At 39.6% G+C, this 18515-nt stretch overlaps 1 protein-coding gene across 2 annotated transcripts in view; it reads right to left on the bottom strand.

Annotated features, from left to right (window-relative positions):
* The window catches only part of LOC112049140 (uncharacterized), a 114020-nt gene that overhangs the window by 3193 nt on the left and 92312 nt on the right, over positions 1 to 18515 (bottom strand). The window contains exons 6-16 of one of the 2 annotated variants that reach the window (XM_052888575.1): positions 12379 to 12648; positions 11300 to 11616; positions 7612 to 9186; positions 6564 to 6780; positions 5908 to 6051; positions 5044 to 5197; positions 4059 to 4200; positions 3376 to 3495; positions 2370 to 2571; positions 1693 to 1827; positions 187 to 405 (exon numbers count right to left, since the gene is read on the bottom strand). In XM_052888575.1, the coding sequence (XP_052744535.1) occupies positions 187 to 405; positions 1693 to 1827; positions 2370 to 2571; positions 3376 to 3495; positions 4059 to 4200; positions 5044 to 5197; positions 5908 to 6051; positions 6564 to 6780; positions 7612 to 9186; positions 11300 to 11616; positions 12379 to 12648 (3495 nt within the window). The remainder of the gene's footprint in view (positions 1 to 186; positions 406 to 1692; positions 1828 to 2369; positions 2572 to 3375; positions 3496 to 4058; positions 4201 to 5043; positions 5198 to 5907; positions 6052 to 6563; positions 6781 to 7611; positions 9187 to 11299; positions 11617 to 12378; positions 12649 to 18515) is intronic. The other variant, XM_052888576.1, reaches the window with a different exon arrangement.

Below are 18515 nucleotides of genomic sequence, written 5' to 3'. Positions count from 1 at the left end.
AGAAGGTTAGAGTAAAGGTTCTTAAAATGTTTAAAAACTCAATTTTTGAATTTCCTAATATATACTCAGAGGCAAAATTATCCGCCCACTTTAATATACTCGCGTCATGTTAAAGTGGACAGATAATAATTAATTGTGCCTTTGAGTATACTATGATTGAATATGAAAACGAGATTAGAATCTTACCGTGCACTTATCAGAGGATGGAGAGCACTCTTCAAACTGGCGAAGATGTACGGATGCAAGCGTTCCTGGCCACTCAGCAGTTCCTGTGCCGCCGCCAGAGGGTCCACCAGGGTCTCCGCTAACGGGCCAGATATGGACTCAGTCAGCTGACCTTCGAGAGCAACGTCCTCTGTTGTCCCACACGGTTCGGAGGCTGAGCGATTCAGCAATTCAGGTTTGCTGAAAGAAAATAAATTGTCCGTTTTGTAATAGGCTACTCGCCTGCTGTACAAAACTAAGAAGATTTTTTGCATATAAGCAGTTTAGATGCTTAGAAACTCTAATCATATTTTTATTTGTGAAAATAATCTCGTAATCAATCATAAACTGTGACGTCATTCGCTACAAGGCATCGGTTTTTGATTGGCGCTTGCGGTGACGTGATATATCACATCCCTGCAAACGCCAATTATGCTGTAATCTCTATGAATGACGTCACTTGCTAATGTATTGTGTTTCGGCGGCAAAAAATTTTCGTAGATATTTTTTCATTTATATAAAATTTTTTACTGGTTATTATTGACGGTACAAAATAAAATATAGCTTATAATACTTCCATAATTCAGTTTAAACACTGTTTACAAAAGAGGCAAGTAGCCTATTGGTCGAAAACTTAAAATTAAAGTAACGAGGGTCCCAAAAGTGCCTTGGTCCGAGAAGAGTCCACAACAAACTCAGGTTTATGTTTTGTTTGTCATTATTTTACAAATTTATCTAGAACTAAGCACACAATCATATAGTGCAATTCAATGCCAAGCATTTTTATCGTCTAAATAATCCTTACCACTATATTTTTTTTGTTGCTCGCGTTTAATAAAAACTTTGAACTTATCGAGAGACATGCACGTGATTTCATGTGGCAGTAAATTATAAAAACGTGTGCAATATATCTTTTGAGAGCCCTGATTGCCAAGTGGATATGACCTCCGCCTCCGATTCCAGAGGGTGTGTCATTTTAAGAAATTAAATATCACGTGTCTCAAACGGTGAAGGAACCTGTATACCAGAGAATTTTCTTAATTCTCTGCGTGTGTGAAGGCTGCCAATCCGCATTAGGCCAGCGTGGCGGACTATTGGCCTAATCCCTCTCATTCTGAGAGGAGTTTCGAGCTCACAGTGAGCCAAAGGTTTGATAATGTCGATGATGATGATATATGTTAAATCAGCTACAATTCAAACTTCATTGTCATTTAACATCAGATGATATCGCAGACATAGGCAATTCAGCGGGAAGTCGTTAAGTACCTATGTGAGAGAAATGTTAAGACAAAACCCTCCTTATTATACATCTTGCTGCAACTCATAGATCTTCTTTGCATATATTGTATAGCCTTTCTAATTTATCGCATCATAGCTCTCTTACCTTTCCTCGAGCTTCCTTATCTTTTATCGAAGCTTCCTTATCTTTCATGGGAGCTTTCTTATCTTTCATCAAAAGCCCTCTAGCTTTCATCGAAACCCCCTTACCTTTCATCAGTATCAGTGGGCGGTGACTCGGGCGCGTGGTGCCCAAAATGCGGTAGCGCGCGCGACCATCCGAACGCTTCTAGGGAACGCGCTCGGACGTATATGAATGGCCGAATGATACGGATGTTGTGTTCTCTGGAAAGGTAACATTTGATTACTTCAAAAATCAGATTTAAAAACACAGTGTAAAGAAAACTTAGGATTCCTTTTGTCCCGACCGACACAAATATAACTTTTAGAGCAACATCGACATTGACCTTTACTAATCTGTGATCTACTGCCCAATTCGTACAGCGAACGCCTTGGCAGTGTATGTGGTCTATGTTTTGAGCTATCACAGCAATGTCATAGCTTTTAATAATATATAAAATAGGAGAATGCTCCTCAAAGCACCACCAGTGTTGGAATCTCATTTTACTCGTTAATGCACTCGGTTTGGTTACATGGTCCAAGTTTTGCGATATCAAATTAACGTTAAAGCTGTATGCTAACTTGGATCTTTCACTGATAAAGTAGGTAATTGTGTAACTTCTTCGGATCCGTTTGACAACTCTGAGCGTTGGCTCAGAGTTGTCAAACGGAAAGTAGTAAAAAAACTGTCACTAAGACAAGTAATGGAATGAATTTGCTGTCAAGTTACGCAATTACCTCCTTGACCCTTGGAGGTTTAATCTCACCTGACTCGATAGTGCGCTTTAATGCTCCTCAAAGCGCCACCATACAGTGCACTAGCAAGGAACGCTTTAGCAGCATGGTCCAAGTTTTGAGCTATAGCGGCAACCCCGTATCCATGTGCAGCTGCTGCGTTGTACATGCGCCGTCGGACCGCGTGTGAGGACCAGCGGTGGAGTTCTGGGCTTTTAGGTCCGCTATTTTGTCCTAAAAAGAACATAACTGAGATGAGACGAGCTGGTCTAAGGTAAAAGAAAGAAAGAAAGAAGAAAGAAAAGACATTTATTTAAAAAATTGTGTCACTTAATACAATAATTGTAGTGCCTAATACTCAAACCGCTTAGTCTAAGCATCAGAACACCACTATGTCATATTTGGCACAACCTTGAAAAAGGATCCAGCTCAGCATTGTGCTGCATGTACCAAGGAAATATTGGACATACAGCGCTGATTTACAGCTGGCAACCTTGAACCAAATGACACCACGGAACTGCGTAGTCACATAGCGACATAAAACTAAACTAAAACCAAAAACCAAACTAAAAATAATTGTTAAAACCATGATGATGATGAGATGAGTCATCATCATCATCATATCAGCCGATGGACTTTCACTGCAGGACGTAGGCTTTTTGTAGGTACTTCCAAACATAACGATACTGAGCCACCTGCATCCAACGAATTTCCGCGACTCGCTTGATGTCGTCAGTCCATTTGGAGTGCGGAGTTGACATTCCAGCACCTTTCAAGGTGCAAAGAAGAGTTGCACGACATATCTCGAGAAGAGCAATAACCCAATAGGGATAATATCGATGTCTCTTTTATCCTATTGCAGAGAAAAAGCAGGTGACATTTAAAAGTAAAAAACCATCAGCTTATATGTTTTCAATTTGATCTTTAGGTTAATGTTTAGAAACCGGCTCTGGTTTACAGCAACTGCCTTTTATTTGATACCCGCATTATCGAGGGAACTTATATTTTTAAAATAACAGGAAGTACCAGTATACTTACTCTCAATCTCATCGTGGTTCAATTTGTCCTGGTAAATAAACTTGACTCCCAGAGTTCTGCAATACGCCATCACATGTAGAGGGTCCACATCTGTCTGAGGCTCGTGTATAAAGAGTGCGCCTGCAAATAAATGAGTTATTAAGACAACCAGACTAAAAACTATCAATAGACTGACAGTCTATACTAATATTATAAAGAAAAAAGATTTTGATTGTTTGTTTGTTTGTTTGCAATGACCTTGAAACTGCTGGACTGATTTAAAAAGCTCCTTCATCATTACAACCCCATATTATCCCTGATGAAAATAGGATATATTTTATCCCCGTATTATGCCCGGGAACTTTGAATTCCTTTAATGCATGCTTGGATATCAATTTTAAAGATTCTTGGTGCTTAGGTTCTTTGTTCGTGAACAGGGTAGTGGTCAATTGTGTTTTCATCATTATCTCCTTTATTAGTCGATGGTCGTAGACTGCTGGATATAGGCCTCTTGCATGGACCTCCAAGCACAACAGTCTCGAGCCGCCAGCATCCAGCGGCTGCCAGCAACCCGCTTGATGTCTTCAGTCCACCTAGTGGGATAATTAATTTCGGATATCTGTGCGGCGCTGCCGAGCTCTAAAATGCTCAAAAGTCTCATAAAATTCAAGATATTTAAATGTAGTAAAACACCCTACTCTTACCTATGCTAAAGTGTATTCCCTTGGACCTGGCGTAGAACTGGTACTGATGCATGGTGTGGAGCAACGCTATCGAGTCCCGACTCCCGGACACGCAGATCAAGACTTTGTCCCCCGGTCTGACCATGTTGTATTCTTGAATAGTCTGAAATTGGTTAAAATAATTACAAAATTAATATGCAATTCTTCCCGAAATTCTCTAAAAACTATTAGTAGTTTTCAAAATTGTTGACACGAAGCTTCGTGACTACCTTCTGGGGAAACAATTTCTCATATTATTATTTCAGGGAAAATACAAACAATATCATAAAATTACGTTTGATCCTTGCTTGAAGCTCTTCCAAAGCCACCACAGCTTATACTGCATAGTTGTCTACTATCTATGGTATAGTATGGTATGGGGCTTACCTATGGTAGGAGTATGAGCTGACAAACATTATTACCTCTCAATATAGGCTAATTGGAAAAATCCTTAACGCCAACCCCCCCCCCTCCCCGCCCCCTCTCTTTGTTTGATTATTACATATTTTTTTTTTTTTTTCTTTATAAGCCATTTGTTCTTCTTCCGAAGTGCAGATAAAATGATCAAGCGAGCGAGCCCAAAATTACGGTAGGCATTGAAGAGCCAGCTTCAATTTTTCATTTTAGCAACAAATCGTGGCCTTTCCTCCCACTTTCGTATGCCAACAGAATAGAAAACGCTAAAAGTTTACGTTTACTTCTTAAATTCGTGCGTATGTCTTTTTTTTGTATAATCAAGCGCTTAGCAGCAATCATGCCTGATGATAAGCGATGATGAAGCCTATGGTGGAACGCGCTTGCCTAGAAGATGTCTATTCACTCTTGACTTGAAGATACCCATATTGTAGGTGATGGGGAAAACGGAAGCTGAAAGAGCAGTCCAAAGAGGAATTAAACCGCCGACGTAGCGCTATGGCGCCCGGGGCAATGACCCCAGCCTTCAAATAGGCCACCGAGGTTTGTTTACCTCAACAGTAGCTTTCCAAACGTCCTTCGGCGGGCAGTGCCACTTGCCCTCGTCGTCGAAAGTGAAGTCGGTGAGTGAGGTGTCGCTGCAAGCGCTGCTGTCGTCCGGCTCCTCCTCCCAACAGCAGTCCGCCTTGAAGCGGCATTCCGACTCACTGTGAATAGGTAGGAAATGAGTAGATCCGGAGAAAAACCAAAGTCACCGACAAAGCTCAACGAGTCGCGAAGCTGAAATGGCAATGGGCGGGGCACATAGTTCGAAGAGCCGATGGACGTCCCAAAGTGCTGGAATGGCGACCCCGCACTAGTAAGCGCAATGTTGGCCGACCTCCCACCAGGTGGACTGACGACATCAAGCGAGTCGCAGGGATTCGCTGGATGCAAGTGGCTCAGTATCGTGATGTTTGGAAGTCCCTACAAAAGGCCTATCTCCTGCAGTGGATGTCCATCGGCTGATATGATGATGATGATAGTTAGCGATCAAGTCTCGGAACCTTAGGTCATCACTGGCAACACGCACTGTTCGGAGACTTTTGTCTTCAGAGACGAAAATATATCGCGGAGTTTTCCCGCATGCTGCCCACCCTAGTAGGATTCAGCGGTTCACCTCTTTCTCGAAAAGGGTACCTACCTAACTGGACCTGGTCAACAATTTTGAGTGCAGCGTTCTCAACTATTACTGGGTAGAGCGAAACATGAGCGTTACACACATCCATCATCACATATCGTTAATGACATCCACTATATATAAAATATAGTTTACTTTTAACCCAATATTTGAACAGAAACGGGATTTTCCTGGTGTTGGGTATAGTTAGTTAGAATAAGTTCATTTGTAACAAAAAATAACAACGCTCAGACTAACCTCCGGTCGTAGAACTGTTCATCATTAGAAGTCCTTTGTCCATCAGTACCGTAGCCGCTGGACCTGGAACTGCGGTCAGAACAGCTGGACGACGCGTTGGACGATCTGCTGGACCTCTTGGAGTCCGTTGCAGACGTGGTGTTGCTGGAGTTAACATTAATCATCATCATCAAACCATATTTGGCTTACCGTTGAGCATAAATCCCTCACAATGAGAGGGGTTAAGCTAATAGTCCACCACGCTCGCAAAATGCGGACTGGCAGACTTCGCACTTAGAGAATTAAGGAAATTCTCAGGTACCTATGCAGGTTTCGTCACGATGTTTTACCTTCACTGTTTGAGACAGGTGATATTCATTTCTTAAAATGTCAAAAATCCCTAGGATGACCAAGTTATATTTTTTTACCGGATTTTTAATTTTTTTCTTTCTTGAATCAGTTTTTTCAATGCTGTAGCTGTTGTAATGAAGATTTTAAAGATCTGATTTTTGTTATACATTGCGGATTAAATTAGCAATGCATTTAAAAAAAATATAACTTTGTCACCTTAGTGATTGTTGGAAAACTATTCAAATTAGTTTTAGATAAATAGGTGGTGTATCTACCATTTGCGTATTATCCATTAATTTCGGGACACCATGTATAATCATACTTACCGGTTTTGTCTCTCATCATCCGGTATTTGGAAGACGACTCGTCCAGGATCCGTTTCACTGAACGTCTTGTACGACCGCGTCTGGTCAGCGTTACAGACCGGTACACCTTCGATGATGTCGGGCACTTCACTCTTCTCGTGTCTATGGCACATGCGCAGTCTGCCCTGTAGCTTGCGCACTTTGTTGGTCGTCGGATCTGAAGAAGTTCGCCATTTTACTGTAACCGTTCAATGGAATTCAAACAAATAATTATTTTAGTGGTTATTATAAAGTCCAGTTACATTTTGGGTTGACCAGCACTATCAAGATCTCATAAACCGTATGCGAATCAATAAAATTCTCATACGGTTGATGAGGTAGGCAACTGTATCGGATACGTCTGAAGCAGCAATGTGGATTGTGGATTGTCCCATTCGATCCGTTGTTGCTTTATTTAAGATGCGGAGGGTCGCGCTGGGCTTTAGTGGGTATACTGGTGGCTGGGTATACTGGTCCTGGTCCCGGCGAGTCCCACATAGTCTTCTGAGAGTGCCGCGGAGGAGTCTCTTACGCGACACCTTCGTAAAAGCATTTCCCAGCGAGAAAAAAATAAAAAAAGGTAACTGTATCGGATGAAACGGAATGTCATCTAGGTATGTTTAAAGAAAATAAGAGGTATTCATCCTGATCGATCCAATCTTAGGCGAAAAAACATCACCTACTCATGTAACTGACTTTTACCCACAAGAGCAAGCGAAAATGTTCTAAAGACCATTTGTTAACGTAAGGCATTGGGCATTACACTTCATGTGCCAATAACTTTAACAATAACCATGGTCTTTAAAAATGAATACCACGATACCGATAGGTGGTAAAAGTAGTGCCACAAATGTCCTACATGCTCTTCTAATTCTAATTGGGTTCAGAATCTTATGCAAGAAAACTCTACTTATTGCAAATCAAAGAGCTTTGAACAAGATTTTAGAATTTCATGTTACGTTTACAATCACGTCGTAATGACTAGTATCGTCTTATTAACATAATTATTATCTGTGTAAAAAGTTCTCACCATAATCTAGATACGAGTCGTTGTCAGTGAAGTTCATATTGATCCCGCTGTCTTGAGAACTGACCGAAGTATTTTGGCACCAAGTCTTCTTAATACAACAGTGTCTACAAATTACATCTGTACAACTAACTTCGTCATCTGACAATTTATTTGAGCTTAAAGATTTGGGAAGGACAGGGGAATTTTGGTTAGTAGTTACTACTTGAATTATGGTATCTGGTGTGGATGTTTCGCTGGAGTTAAATGATATGCTATTAGGTCCTGATGCTTCGTGTAAAGGTGTACATTGTGTTGATTTAGGTGATTGTGTGGTCGGAGATCTCTTGCATACCCTTTCTTCCTCGTCATACTGTGTTTGGAGTACTGGACTAGTCGAGCATTTCTTTAACTGCTGCGAAGAATTCACTCTATTCAAATCCAAACCTAATTCAGGACCAGACCCTATTCTTTTTCTTACAGGCTGAGGAGGAGAACTTCTTCTCGAACCCGCCCCAGTGAGTTCTGGAGAAATCATTTCATCAACTCTGTTAACCATCTCTCGGATTTCGTGTTTCACCTCCGAAGCCATTTCTTTGGACACCCCCATTAAATACTCTGCTACATCTATAACTGACACAGAATTCCTATCACTCTGACTAGACTGTGACGTCATACTTAAATTAGACTGTTCGAGGGAATCGGAATTTTCTAAAATGTCGTCTACTTTGGAGATCACTTCCCGGATTTCCGATTTGATCTCCGTTGCTATTTCTTTTGTCATCTCTTTAACATACGCTTGAATGTCTTCAGAAGTGTGAGATGTGATTGAAGGAGTGGGTGATGAGCGACCTATTTGGCTGCAATCCGATATTGAGGTACTGCTTTGCGTACTATATGAACCTTTTTTATTGGTTGATATTATAACGTCATCCAGGGAAGGCAAATCAGTTTGACTGCCACAATGACAAAAGCTGCTCACTTTTTCTGTGTTATTTGGACTCGCTTCCTTGAGTCCAAGATTCATTTTCGCTTGAGCACTTAACGGCACCTGTGGTATATCTGATCCTAAAGAGTAGCACCTTAATCTCATGAGTGGTTTTGTATTTTGGGGAACTATACGCAAAGGGGATACTGATTCACCAACTGCAAATTGCACAGGGTGAGGCGTAAGTTTAGTGGCCTCCTCTTTCGACATTTCTTTCAAACTACATTCTCTCGAGTAGAACTTTTTTTTTTGATTCAATCTAAACAAGTGACAATCATCAATAGCTGATAGACTTAAATGTCTTGCTGAGGAACCTAAAATGGGTGATGAGGTGTTGGAAGATCTACTAGATACATTGTTTAAGCTCTTTCTTGCCCCTGTATAACCGGAGGGATCAAACGGTACAATATGTTTGACATTAGCAGATTTGCCCAACAGTAGATCGTGTGCTTCCTTTGGCAACATAAACCATCTTAAATAATCTATTTTTGGATTGAAACCGACTTCGGGTTCCGCTGTTGAACATTTCATTGCCAATTTTCTGGCTCTATTAAACAGATTCCTCGCCGTTTGCAAACATTCCGTGTGCGTGTGTGGAAATATTCCAGGACCTGTAAATACAGAATTAATCATACGTTAGCTATTGATTTAACCATTTATTGTTTATTATAATACTGTGTTTTTTTTTTAAAAGAGCAACTGTTGAGTTTATTTCTGGTTCTTCAAACGTTTCAAAAGTGTTTTCGGATACCAACCCTTTTTCAAATGAATGAATTTTGATTTTGATTTTTGACCTTTTATTAGTCTTAAGAAAGAATACAATAAGGAACTTAAGCTAACTTATCCTAATAACTATACAAATCATGCCCACGTGGAATGGTGGCAAGAATACTGGCTGCATTTCCGCGCTGGACAGCCAGGCTGATCCTTTGCGCAAAAAATGAGCCAGCCCTTCTGTCACCAGTCGAGGCAACAAGCCGCGGTGAAATAGTACGGAAAAATTTTTTGGCACTGCGACTCCATGGCCCAAGGGTCTCCACGGCAAAAGGTACAAATATGTAACTCTCTGTCAGAGAGGCATACTTGAGCCACTTACCGGTTTCAGCTTTTTCTGCTGCAGCTCCCGGTCTTGATTCTGTCTCCCTGATATGACACGGTGCTAATGTGTCGACGCATGTAGCGTCCCACATTAGGGCCCGCCCCATTTCCCAGGGAACCAGCGTCAATCCATCAGGTCTCTTGCCATCATCCCGACTGATTCCTAACGGCTCGATTAGCGCAGGAATATTTATGGTGGCAAGAGCCCTTTTTATTATGTCATTAAGAGAGCCATGCCGAAATAGCCTACCGCCACTCCTTTGGCATGAAAGCCCGTGGATTCCAAATTTACTCACCTCTTTCCCACATGGACATTTGTGCTCTAAACACAATGGTGTACCCAATCTGAGTCCTAGAGCCACACGAAAACTTTCGTTGTCTAATAAAGTGCCAAGATTTTTCGATGGCAAGGCATGGAGCCAATACCCAGATTCCTTTTCGGATAATGCTAGAAGCCTGGCTCTATCTACAGCACTTGTAAGATTTTGAACTAAATTTTCATGTGTCAGCTGAACCAATGGAGCATCCCAAAGTTTTTGTGTAGTACGTTCCTTTGGGATGTCAACGTTGGGACATCTGACCTTCCAACTCTCTAGAGCCTCTGTGGCATAGGTTATGCAAACTGAATTGGAATTAAGAATACGAGAACTGAGCTCTTTTATACTATGCACAGAGGAAAGAAAAGCCGGAAGAGCAACACTAGAAATTTTTCGCAAGCCGATGCCACCGTATTTGACCGGTAAAGTAGCTTGGTTCCAAGACTGATCATCAAAATGCAAATTTAGAATTTTTTCAAGTGTGATTCGTAAGGTGGCATCCATATTTTCGAGTTGACCAGGAAATTTCCAAATTGGGCTAGAACGTAGAACGTACATTAATTTAGGTACAAAAAGGCAATGTTTTAGAATCGAAAAAGCTATGTGAGAATTTAGAGAGCCCAATTTGTCTGTATTAGCCGAAAATGTTTTGAGTTTTTGATCCAAATTGGGTTGAATGGCTTCGTCATAAAGAGGAGCACCAAGTAGGCAAAGTGATTGCTTGTTAACTATTTTAATATTGGGAACAATTCTATTAAATAATTCAAAAGCCAGTAATTGTCGTTCTTGCGACAGTCTTTCCGTGAAAAATAATTCACATTTCGAGTAATTTAATTCTAAACCAATTTGACTAAATTTTTGCTTAACTTCGTTAAGATCTTTTAAGACATCAATCACGTTGCCTCCAATAGTTCCATCATCAAGATACCATATGTTAAATTTAGTCTTAATGAAACAAAACGCTAAAGTATACCAGCTGAAAAAATTGACAAATAACTTATAATATTAACCTCTATTATTCTCGAGTATGTATAATAAATATTGATCTATTAATTATGAAAACGATGTTACTAACTTAGGAAAACCTACTTGCCAAAATCAGTCCATTATTTTTTGAGTTATCTTTAAAGAAACCCACTAGCAGAAAAAAATCCAAGCAGTTGATTGGTGTGTCTAATGTGCATACTATGTTTTGTTCTTTGCATACTACTTGCTTAAATGTACCAATCGTACAGATTTATCTTCTTACGATACGTAAATAAAAGTATTTATAGTAGCCAAAAACCAAATATTGAAAGAAAATTCTTACCCGAAATTCGCCTCTCATGTGCTGTTATCTGCCCATCATGGAACCTCAACGAGTACAACGATTTCTTATCTCTAAGAACAGAGCACGCATGGTGTTTCCATTGGCCTGTTTCCGAATTGACGACGTACTGTGGTAATATCTTCCAGCCTTCAGTAGCTACCATTTTGAGGGCTTCCAAGACGAATGCCAGTTCGTTCTCTGACATGAAGAAAGGCAGAGAGACTCTACAGAAGCCCGGTCTGAGATGCTCATTGTGTATTGGTATTTCTGGTGATTTCACAACACTAATTTTGCGAACTCTTGCTATTTCTTTTTGTCTGCAATTTAATAAGAATAACAAAAGTTAAATCAACTTCAGCAATAGTTTAAAAATCAGAATACGAATAGGTCTTTTCAGTACCAAACGGGTTTTAACTGATATTTTAATCAAGGAAATTAAAGTTATATTTAGCCAGAAATGGCAGTGCCTCACAGATCCCGCAAAAAACCTTTAAAGTAGGTTCAGAAATAAACTGAAACATCTTCAGGAGATGTTGACTCTAAAATCTTTAAGTCTAATATTGTAAAGTCAGCCTTGAACTTTTATTGGTTTATTGCGGATAGCAAGTTAATGGAAATTGTTGGTGCTACCCAACAATATCTATACAGCAATTACTGTCTAGCCCGCTAATCAATATTGACCCACGCTGCTCCAATGCTGATGCAAACCCCTGGCACAGAAGTCTAGCCATTCAACAACAGGGTGATGAGATAATAGAAGAACAAACAATATATCATCATCAAGTGATAACTTAAACTTGCTGCCGTTGAGATAAAGAAAAACCAGACAGAGTGGCGCCATTACGCGTTACGTTACAATGTGGTTTACCATTCCATATGGAGTTCTTCAAAAATCCCGTAGTAACCACGGATTTTTGAGAGATAGGAGTAGCCTATGTATTAAGCCAGGGTATAATCTACCTTATTTTTAGCCAAAACTATTCAGTAGCTTTTCCGTGAAATAGTAACAAACATCCATTCCGTCATAAGCAAATTCCGCAGGAACCATGGCTTTTTGATTCAATATACAAAATACTCACGCTTCCACATCCAACAGTTTCTCATACTCCTTGAGAAGCTTCTCATCAATCCCCAGGATATCAGCCCCGTAGCTCAAGTTGCTGTTGAGTCCACCTCTCGCCTGGATCCCGAAGACATCGTTGAGTATGGCGCAGACGAAGTTGTGATGGAGGAACGTTCCTCGAGGATGCTTCACCATGAGGGAAAATATTGGCAGCCGCCTCATGGTGCGGGATTCGCTCCCGAGGAGTATCAGCTCGGGGATGTTTTTGATGTGAGATAACACTTGTCTGAAACAAGATGAAACGTAATTGTAAATATTACTTCAAATAGGCTTGCCGAATATCACGTGTCTCAAACGGTGAAGGAAAAACATCGTGAGGAAACCTGAGAATTTTCTAAATTCTCTTCGTATATTTTGATATTTCAATTAATTTGTTTATAAGATTAGGTTTAATTTTAACTACTAAATAGGCTAGATCATAATCTTAATAAAGTATATTACAAGGTACCTACTCTATGAAAGCTAAAAAGTCAAAAAGACAAACTTCTTCGTTATAATCACGTCAATCCACTTAAATCTGTAATTTTCTCTATCATGCGGGAATTCTTCATTTTAGTCTTTAGTCCAAATATTGTCAAAATCCAACAATTAGATTAAGAGTAGGGTAACAAATATACAAATTGTCGTATTTATAATATAAACAGAATTTGAAAGCTAATGAAGATTAAAAAAAATATTGATATGTGACTTGCTGTTTTGTATATTTACATTTAACACAAGCGAGTTAGCTGAACGATTCTGGCTTATTTATTCAAATAGTTTGTTTTGAGCCAATAAGGAAGTTGGGATGGCGCCACGCCATGGCGGTAGGTATATTTAAACAAATTTAGATTTTTGTCGTTAAGGAAAACTATAAATAGAAAATGTAATGCTAGCTTATTTCAATATATATAGTTATAGGTAGGTTTAAGGTGTTTCAGGTTTCATTACCAACATTTTTGGCATCAAAAATATGGATGGGATTGCGCGGGTGTCAAGTCGTGCGCGCGGGGCATAGAAAAAGACTGCGCGGGTATGAAGTCGTGCGCGGGGCATCGCTAACCCCTACCGGCCTCCGCGGACCATCGGGAGTGTTATGAACGAACTTGCCAAGCTATAGTCCAGTCAACCAGACTAATTATTGTTCACGATCCTTCATTTACAAAACAGGGTGCCTAAATTTCATATTAAAATAGGTATAGCTATATAGCCTGATATATTTTATATTGAGTGTGTGTGACAAGCAAATGACCCGCCTGCAAAATCATAGCAAAGCAAAACTTCGCAGTTGAACTACCTAATTAAATTAAAAAAATACCTAATTAATATTTTGTTTTTGTTTTGTACCCTAATAATCGTGTAGCACAAAATTCACATGGTCAGCTAGTCCTCTTATAGGTAAATAAATATAGATAAATATTATACAGGGTGCTCGGGAATATTTCCCATAACTTCAAGATCTTCACGAGTCCACTTATAGGAGCCCAATTGCATAACTAATATTGTTTTAACTAAAAAATAAAAACTTTTTATGTTTTCATACAAAGAAATTCAAATAATTCCGACTATCCATGTAATATACGCCTTTACCTTTCCTTGCATTTAAAAATACGTAAAGCTTGGCTACGTCATAATTACAAGGATGCGTATGGGACAAATTTTAAGATCTATTTACGAAAGAAATATTATTTTCCCCGAAAATATTAAATTAAAACATTTTGAATTAATTTTTGGTAAAGAATATAACCCGAGAGTTATGGGAAATACTCCCCAGCACCCTGTATATATTTATTATATTATAGATAAGAGATACCGAGGTGTACTAAATAATTGATTCAACGCTCAGACAAGGATGCGTATGGGACAAATTTTAAGATTTATTTACGAAAGAAATATTATTTTCCCCGAAAATATTAATTTTAGAACACATGTTCCTAAAACATTTTGAATTAATTTTGGGTAAAGAATATAATTCGAAAGTTATGGGAAATACTCCCCAGCACCCTGTATATATTTATTATCTATACTAATATTATAAAGCTGAAGCGTTGTTTGATTGAACGCGCTAATCTCAGGAACTACTGGTCCGATTTGAAAAATTCCTTCACTGTTGGATAGCTTATTTATCGAGGAAGGCTATAGGCTATATATTTTCCCCGTATCCCTACGGGAACGGAACCACGCGGGTGAAACCGCGCGGCGTTAGCTAGTATTATATATAAGAGATACCGAGGTGTACTAAATAATTGATTCAACGCTCAGACAAGCAGGCGGCGACGTAGGAAATGGGAACAGATAAGCAACAGGAAGCAGCGTCTGGGAGACGCGACCTGAATACAGATCGCACTTTGTTTGCTGTCGGTACTCGATACCGCTTAAACACACACTCGAGGAAGACTTTAACTGAACTTCTAGCTTTGTTTGTGGATACTAAGGTACTCGTAATAAGTGTTATAGTCATACATTTTATAGAAAAAAGGTAATAAGCCGTATAGCCTAGGATCCGTGGAACTTTACAAGTGATTACTATCAAGTTAATTATCCGTGAGCTTCATCTTGATGGGACGATCAACTTTTTCATTTACGAAAATTCTTGATTCTGGTGGCTAACTGGGTTACCAGGTAATAAAAATTTCTAAACCTAACCAAAATCATGAATTGTCTTATCGTCTCATCAAGGTGAAGCTACTCGTACTCACGGAAAATTAACTTGATATTAATTACTTGTAAACCTTATATTCATAGTACCAACCTAACACCTTATAGAATATTCATAAGGCAAGAGAGAATATGCATATTCTAGGCAAGAACTTTTTCACTTAGACCTCATCACTGCTTTTCATCAGGTGTGATTGTAGTCAAGCGCAGGCCTAATCATATTTATGAAGTTACCTATTCATAAAACAAAAACCACAAGCAACAATGCAATTCCTTTGCTACTGTAAATTTTTATGCACTTTTGTGCTTTAATATATTCTGTTGGTTCAGAAATAGATATTCATTTAGAATTTGATATATGTAATTGATTTTCTGTGGTATGAAGGTTTAAATTTATCTATTTCTTTATCAAATTCTACCGTTTAGGCGTTATTGAGGTGAATCATGTAACTACCCGACTTTGACTTAAATTTTCTCAGCGTGGACTTAATGAGCTTTTAAACTCTCACCAAACCATCAGACATCAGTATAGAAATATCTATTGAGTTTTCTGTTTTACTGTACATAAAATTACTGGAAATGAAACTGAGTTTTAGTAAACATACATTACAAAGTTGTCTCAGAAAATGTTTATCTTTGATTTCTTAAAATACACTCCCGACACCATAATACACTAACCACAATGATCACGTAAGAAGCACGCAATCGTTCGCTCGCAATCAAGGCCGATCTCTGGAGAGCTGCCAAATCTCACACGAGACCGAACCCGCGTGTATGAGACCTTGCTTTGTGGAGGAAACTTTAAAAGGAAATGTATTTGTGTTGAAATATTTTGCATTTTTTAAAATCACATCTGTTTGTTGAAATATTTTGTATTTGTTAGCCCACATCTGTTTCTGTTTGGATATACTTTTAGCTTGGTTTTTTAGGGTTCTGTAGTCCACAAGGAACCAATTTTACCATTTCCGTCTGTCAGTCCGCGATTCTGCGATAGTCACATAAATTTCACTTTACGATTCTTATACTTGGGCAGTTGAAGGTCTGGACCCTTGAACCCTACTATTTTCCAAAACCTCCTTAGTCCGAACTCTACAATAGACTACCTTACCTATGGTAGAAAAATAGACTAACAAAGGGTGACCACCGCCCCACACAACGCCGGCCTAGGGCACCCAGGTGTATGGACAGGGTAATATAATGTATAACTAAGGATCTGGTTTAATAATTGACTTATTAAAAGGCTGTTTCTTAAAAAAAGTTATTACATATGTCAGCGAGTGAAATATTTAATCGGTTAGAAAAATCTACGGTAGTTATTGCGACAATATTAGAATCAGGTTTTCATGTAAATGGGATTTAATTGTTTATTGTTTAAATAAATAACACTGTAAAAGGTTGATAACTTGATTCTCATGCAATAGCATTGCGTCCGGTTTTGGCGCAAAGCCGGGCCGCTTGACAGGTTCGGGGTACCCTGCCCCCACTGTAGTCTGCTAGTTGAGCAGTTGAGTTGTAATCGCGTCTTTCCAAATCCTCCACACCCAAAACTCCATAATTGGCTGCCTTACCTACGTTAAGAAAATAGACTGACAAACTTACTGTCTTCATCAAATATGGATATCTAGTTATCATAGACGCTTGGTCAGATAGTTACATTTAAATTTTACTGTAATTCCAAACTGAACGTAATAATTTAGACACGAGCATAATTAATTTCATCACGTTCGCCTATAACAGCCGTAACCTTGACTCGCTAACGGCTTCATCAATCAGTGCTGATATTTCTCAGTACTCGGAGAGTTGTAATTTGTTTAGTCCACGCCTCTTAATTCTGTAACCAAGCTGTAACCATGATAAATAGTGGTCTATTGTATGATTGTATAGACACTTTGGCTTGCCCCGTAGGAATGCGGGGATAATATATAACCTATAGCCTTAGTCGATAAATGGGCTATCTAACATTGAAATAATTTTTCAAAGTAGACCAGTAGTTCCTGAGATTAGCGAGTTAAACCAAACAAACAAACTCTTCATTACTTATAATATCATTATAGATTATACAAGACTTGCTCTGAGGCAAAATGATTCACAGAGCTTTCGCTGGTTCAAGTAGACAGTTCTCAGAAGCGACGGCTTAGCTTCGAAGCGAGGTAGAACAGCCTGACCGATGATTTAAATCCAGGAACTCATGATTCTAAAACACAGAGCTTCAGCTGGTTCAACAAGGCAGTTTTCATTCCAAATCACACTTTAATTTGGTTCAATCAGAAATGCCACGCTCACGAGCTGTGTGATTTTAACCAAACTTGATTGCCTGTGAACGTTGCTGCTAAGTTCTAATTATGCTGGACATATACGACCATGACATTAGTCTGTCGCACTTAGATAGGGTCGAGGTAAAACCTGGCGAATTAGAGGTTCATTAAAAGCTTGTTGGATTCTAATAAGTTCACCTCGAGCCGTCATTTTAGCTAGAGGATACGATGTCTGACCTTAGCGTGTGTTATAGCGGCAATTTAGATTTTTCTGGAGACTTCAAGCAAGAAATATGAAATATATATTCATCTCGATAGATTAGACTCGATTGATCGCTGAACTTGGGGGATAATAATTAATAAAGAACCGAGAAGAGTGATTAAATTTTTCTCTTCTTCTTCAAGAAACATACTTTTATTAGACCAGTTATTTAACCAGATCCGTATTTATCCATCATATTATCATCTCCATATGGCAGTCCTCTGTGCAGAGCCCGCATGGAGGAAAACGAGACACCGCTACACGTTATGCTCAGTTGCAGAGGCGTAACGGAACAACGAGCAACCTACATTGGCTCCTCAGCGACACTCCATGAGGCTATCGGCGACCTGGGCGGTCTGCTAAGCTTCTGGAGCGAGCTCCGCTGGATGGAGTGAATCCAGCGGGAACCTACCCCAAAGGATCCACGTACAACGACCAATGACATAGCCAAGTGCGGAAACGGCCCAGAAGGAAGAAGAAGAAGATCATCTCCATATACATTTTTACGGGGATATACGGTATACCACCGATATACGGTATACCGGTTGCCAGTGATGACCTATGGTTCCGAGACTTGGTCGCTAACTGTGAGCCTCATAAGATAGCTCACAGTCACACAGCGGGCGATGGAACGAGCTATGTTAGAAGTATCTCTGCGTGATCGAATCAGAAATGAGGAGATCCGTAGGTGGGGTACATAGTTCGAAGAGCCGATGGACGTTGGGGTCTCAAAGTGCTAGAATGGCGACTCCGCACTAGTAGGCGCAGTGTTGGCCGACCCCCCACCAGGTGGACTGACGACATCAAGCGAGTCGCAGGGATTCGCTGGATGCAAGTGGCTCAGTATCGTGATGTTTGGAAGTCCTTACAAAAGGCTTATGTCCTGCAGTGGACGTCCATCGGCTGATATGATGAAGATGATGATGATACGGTATACCA

Source organism: Bicyclus anynana, chromosome 23 (genome assembly GCF_947172395.1).
Source record: "Bicyclus anynana chromosome 23, ilBicAnyn1.1, whole genome shotgun sequence".
In the NCBI taxonomy this organism is placed as follows: domain Eukaryota; kingdom Metazoa; phylum Arthropoda; class Insecta; order Lepidoptera; family Nymphalidae; genus Bicyclus; species Bicyclus anynana.
The sequence above is the reverse complement of the archived record's forward strand: the minus strand, read 5'-3'. Positions and strand labels throughout refer to the sequence as shown.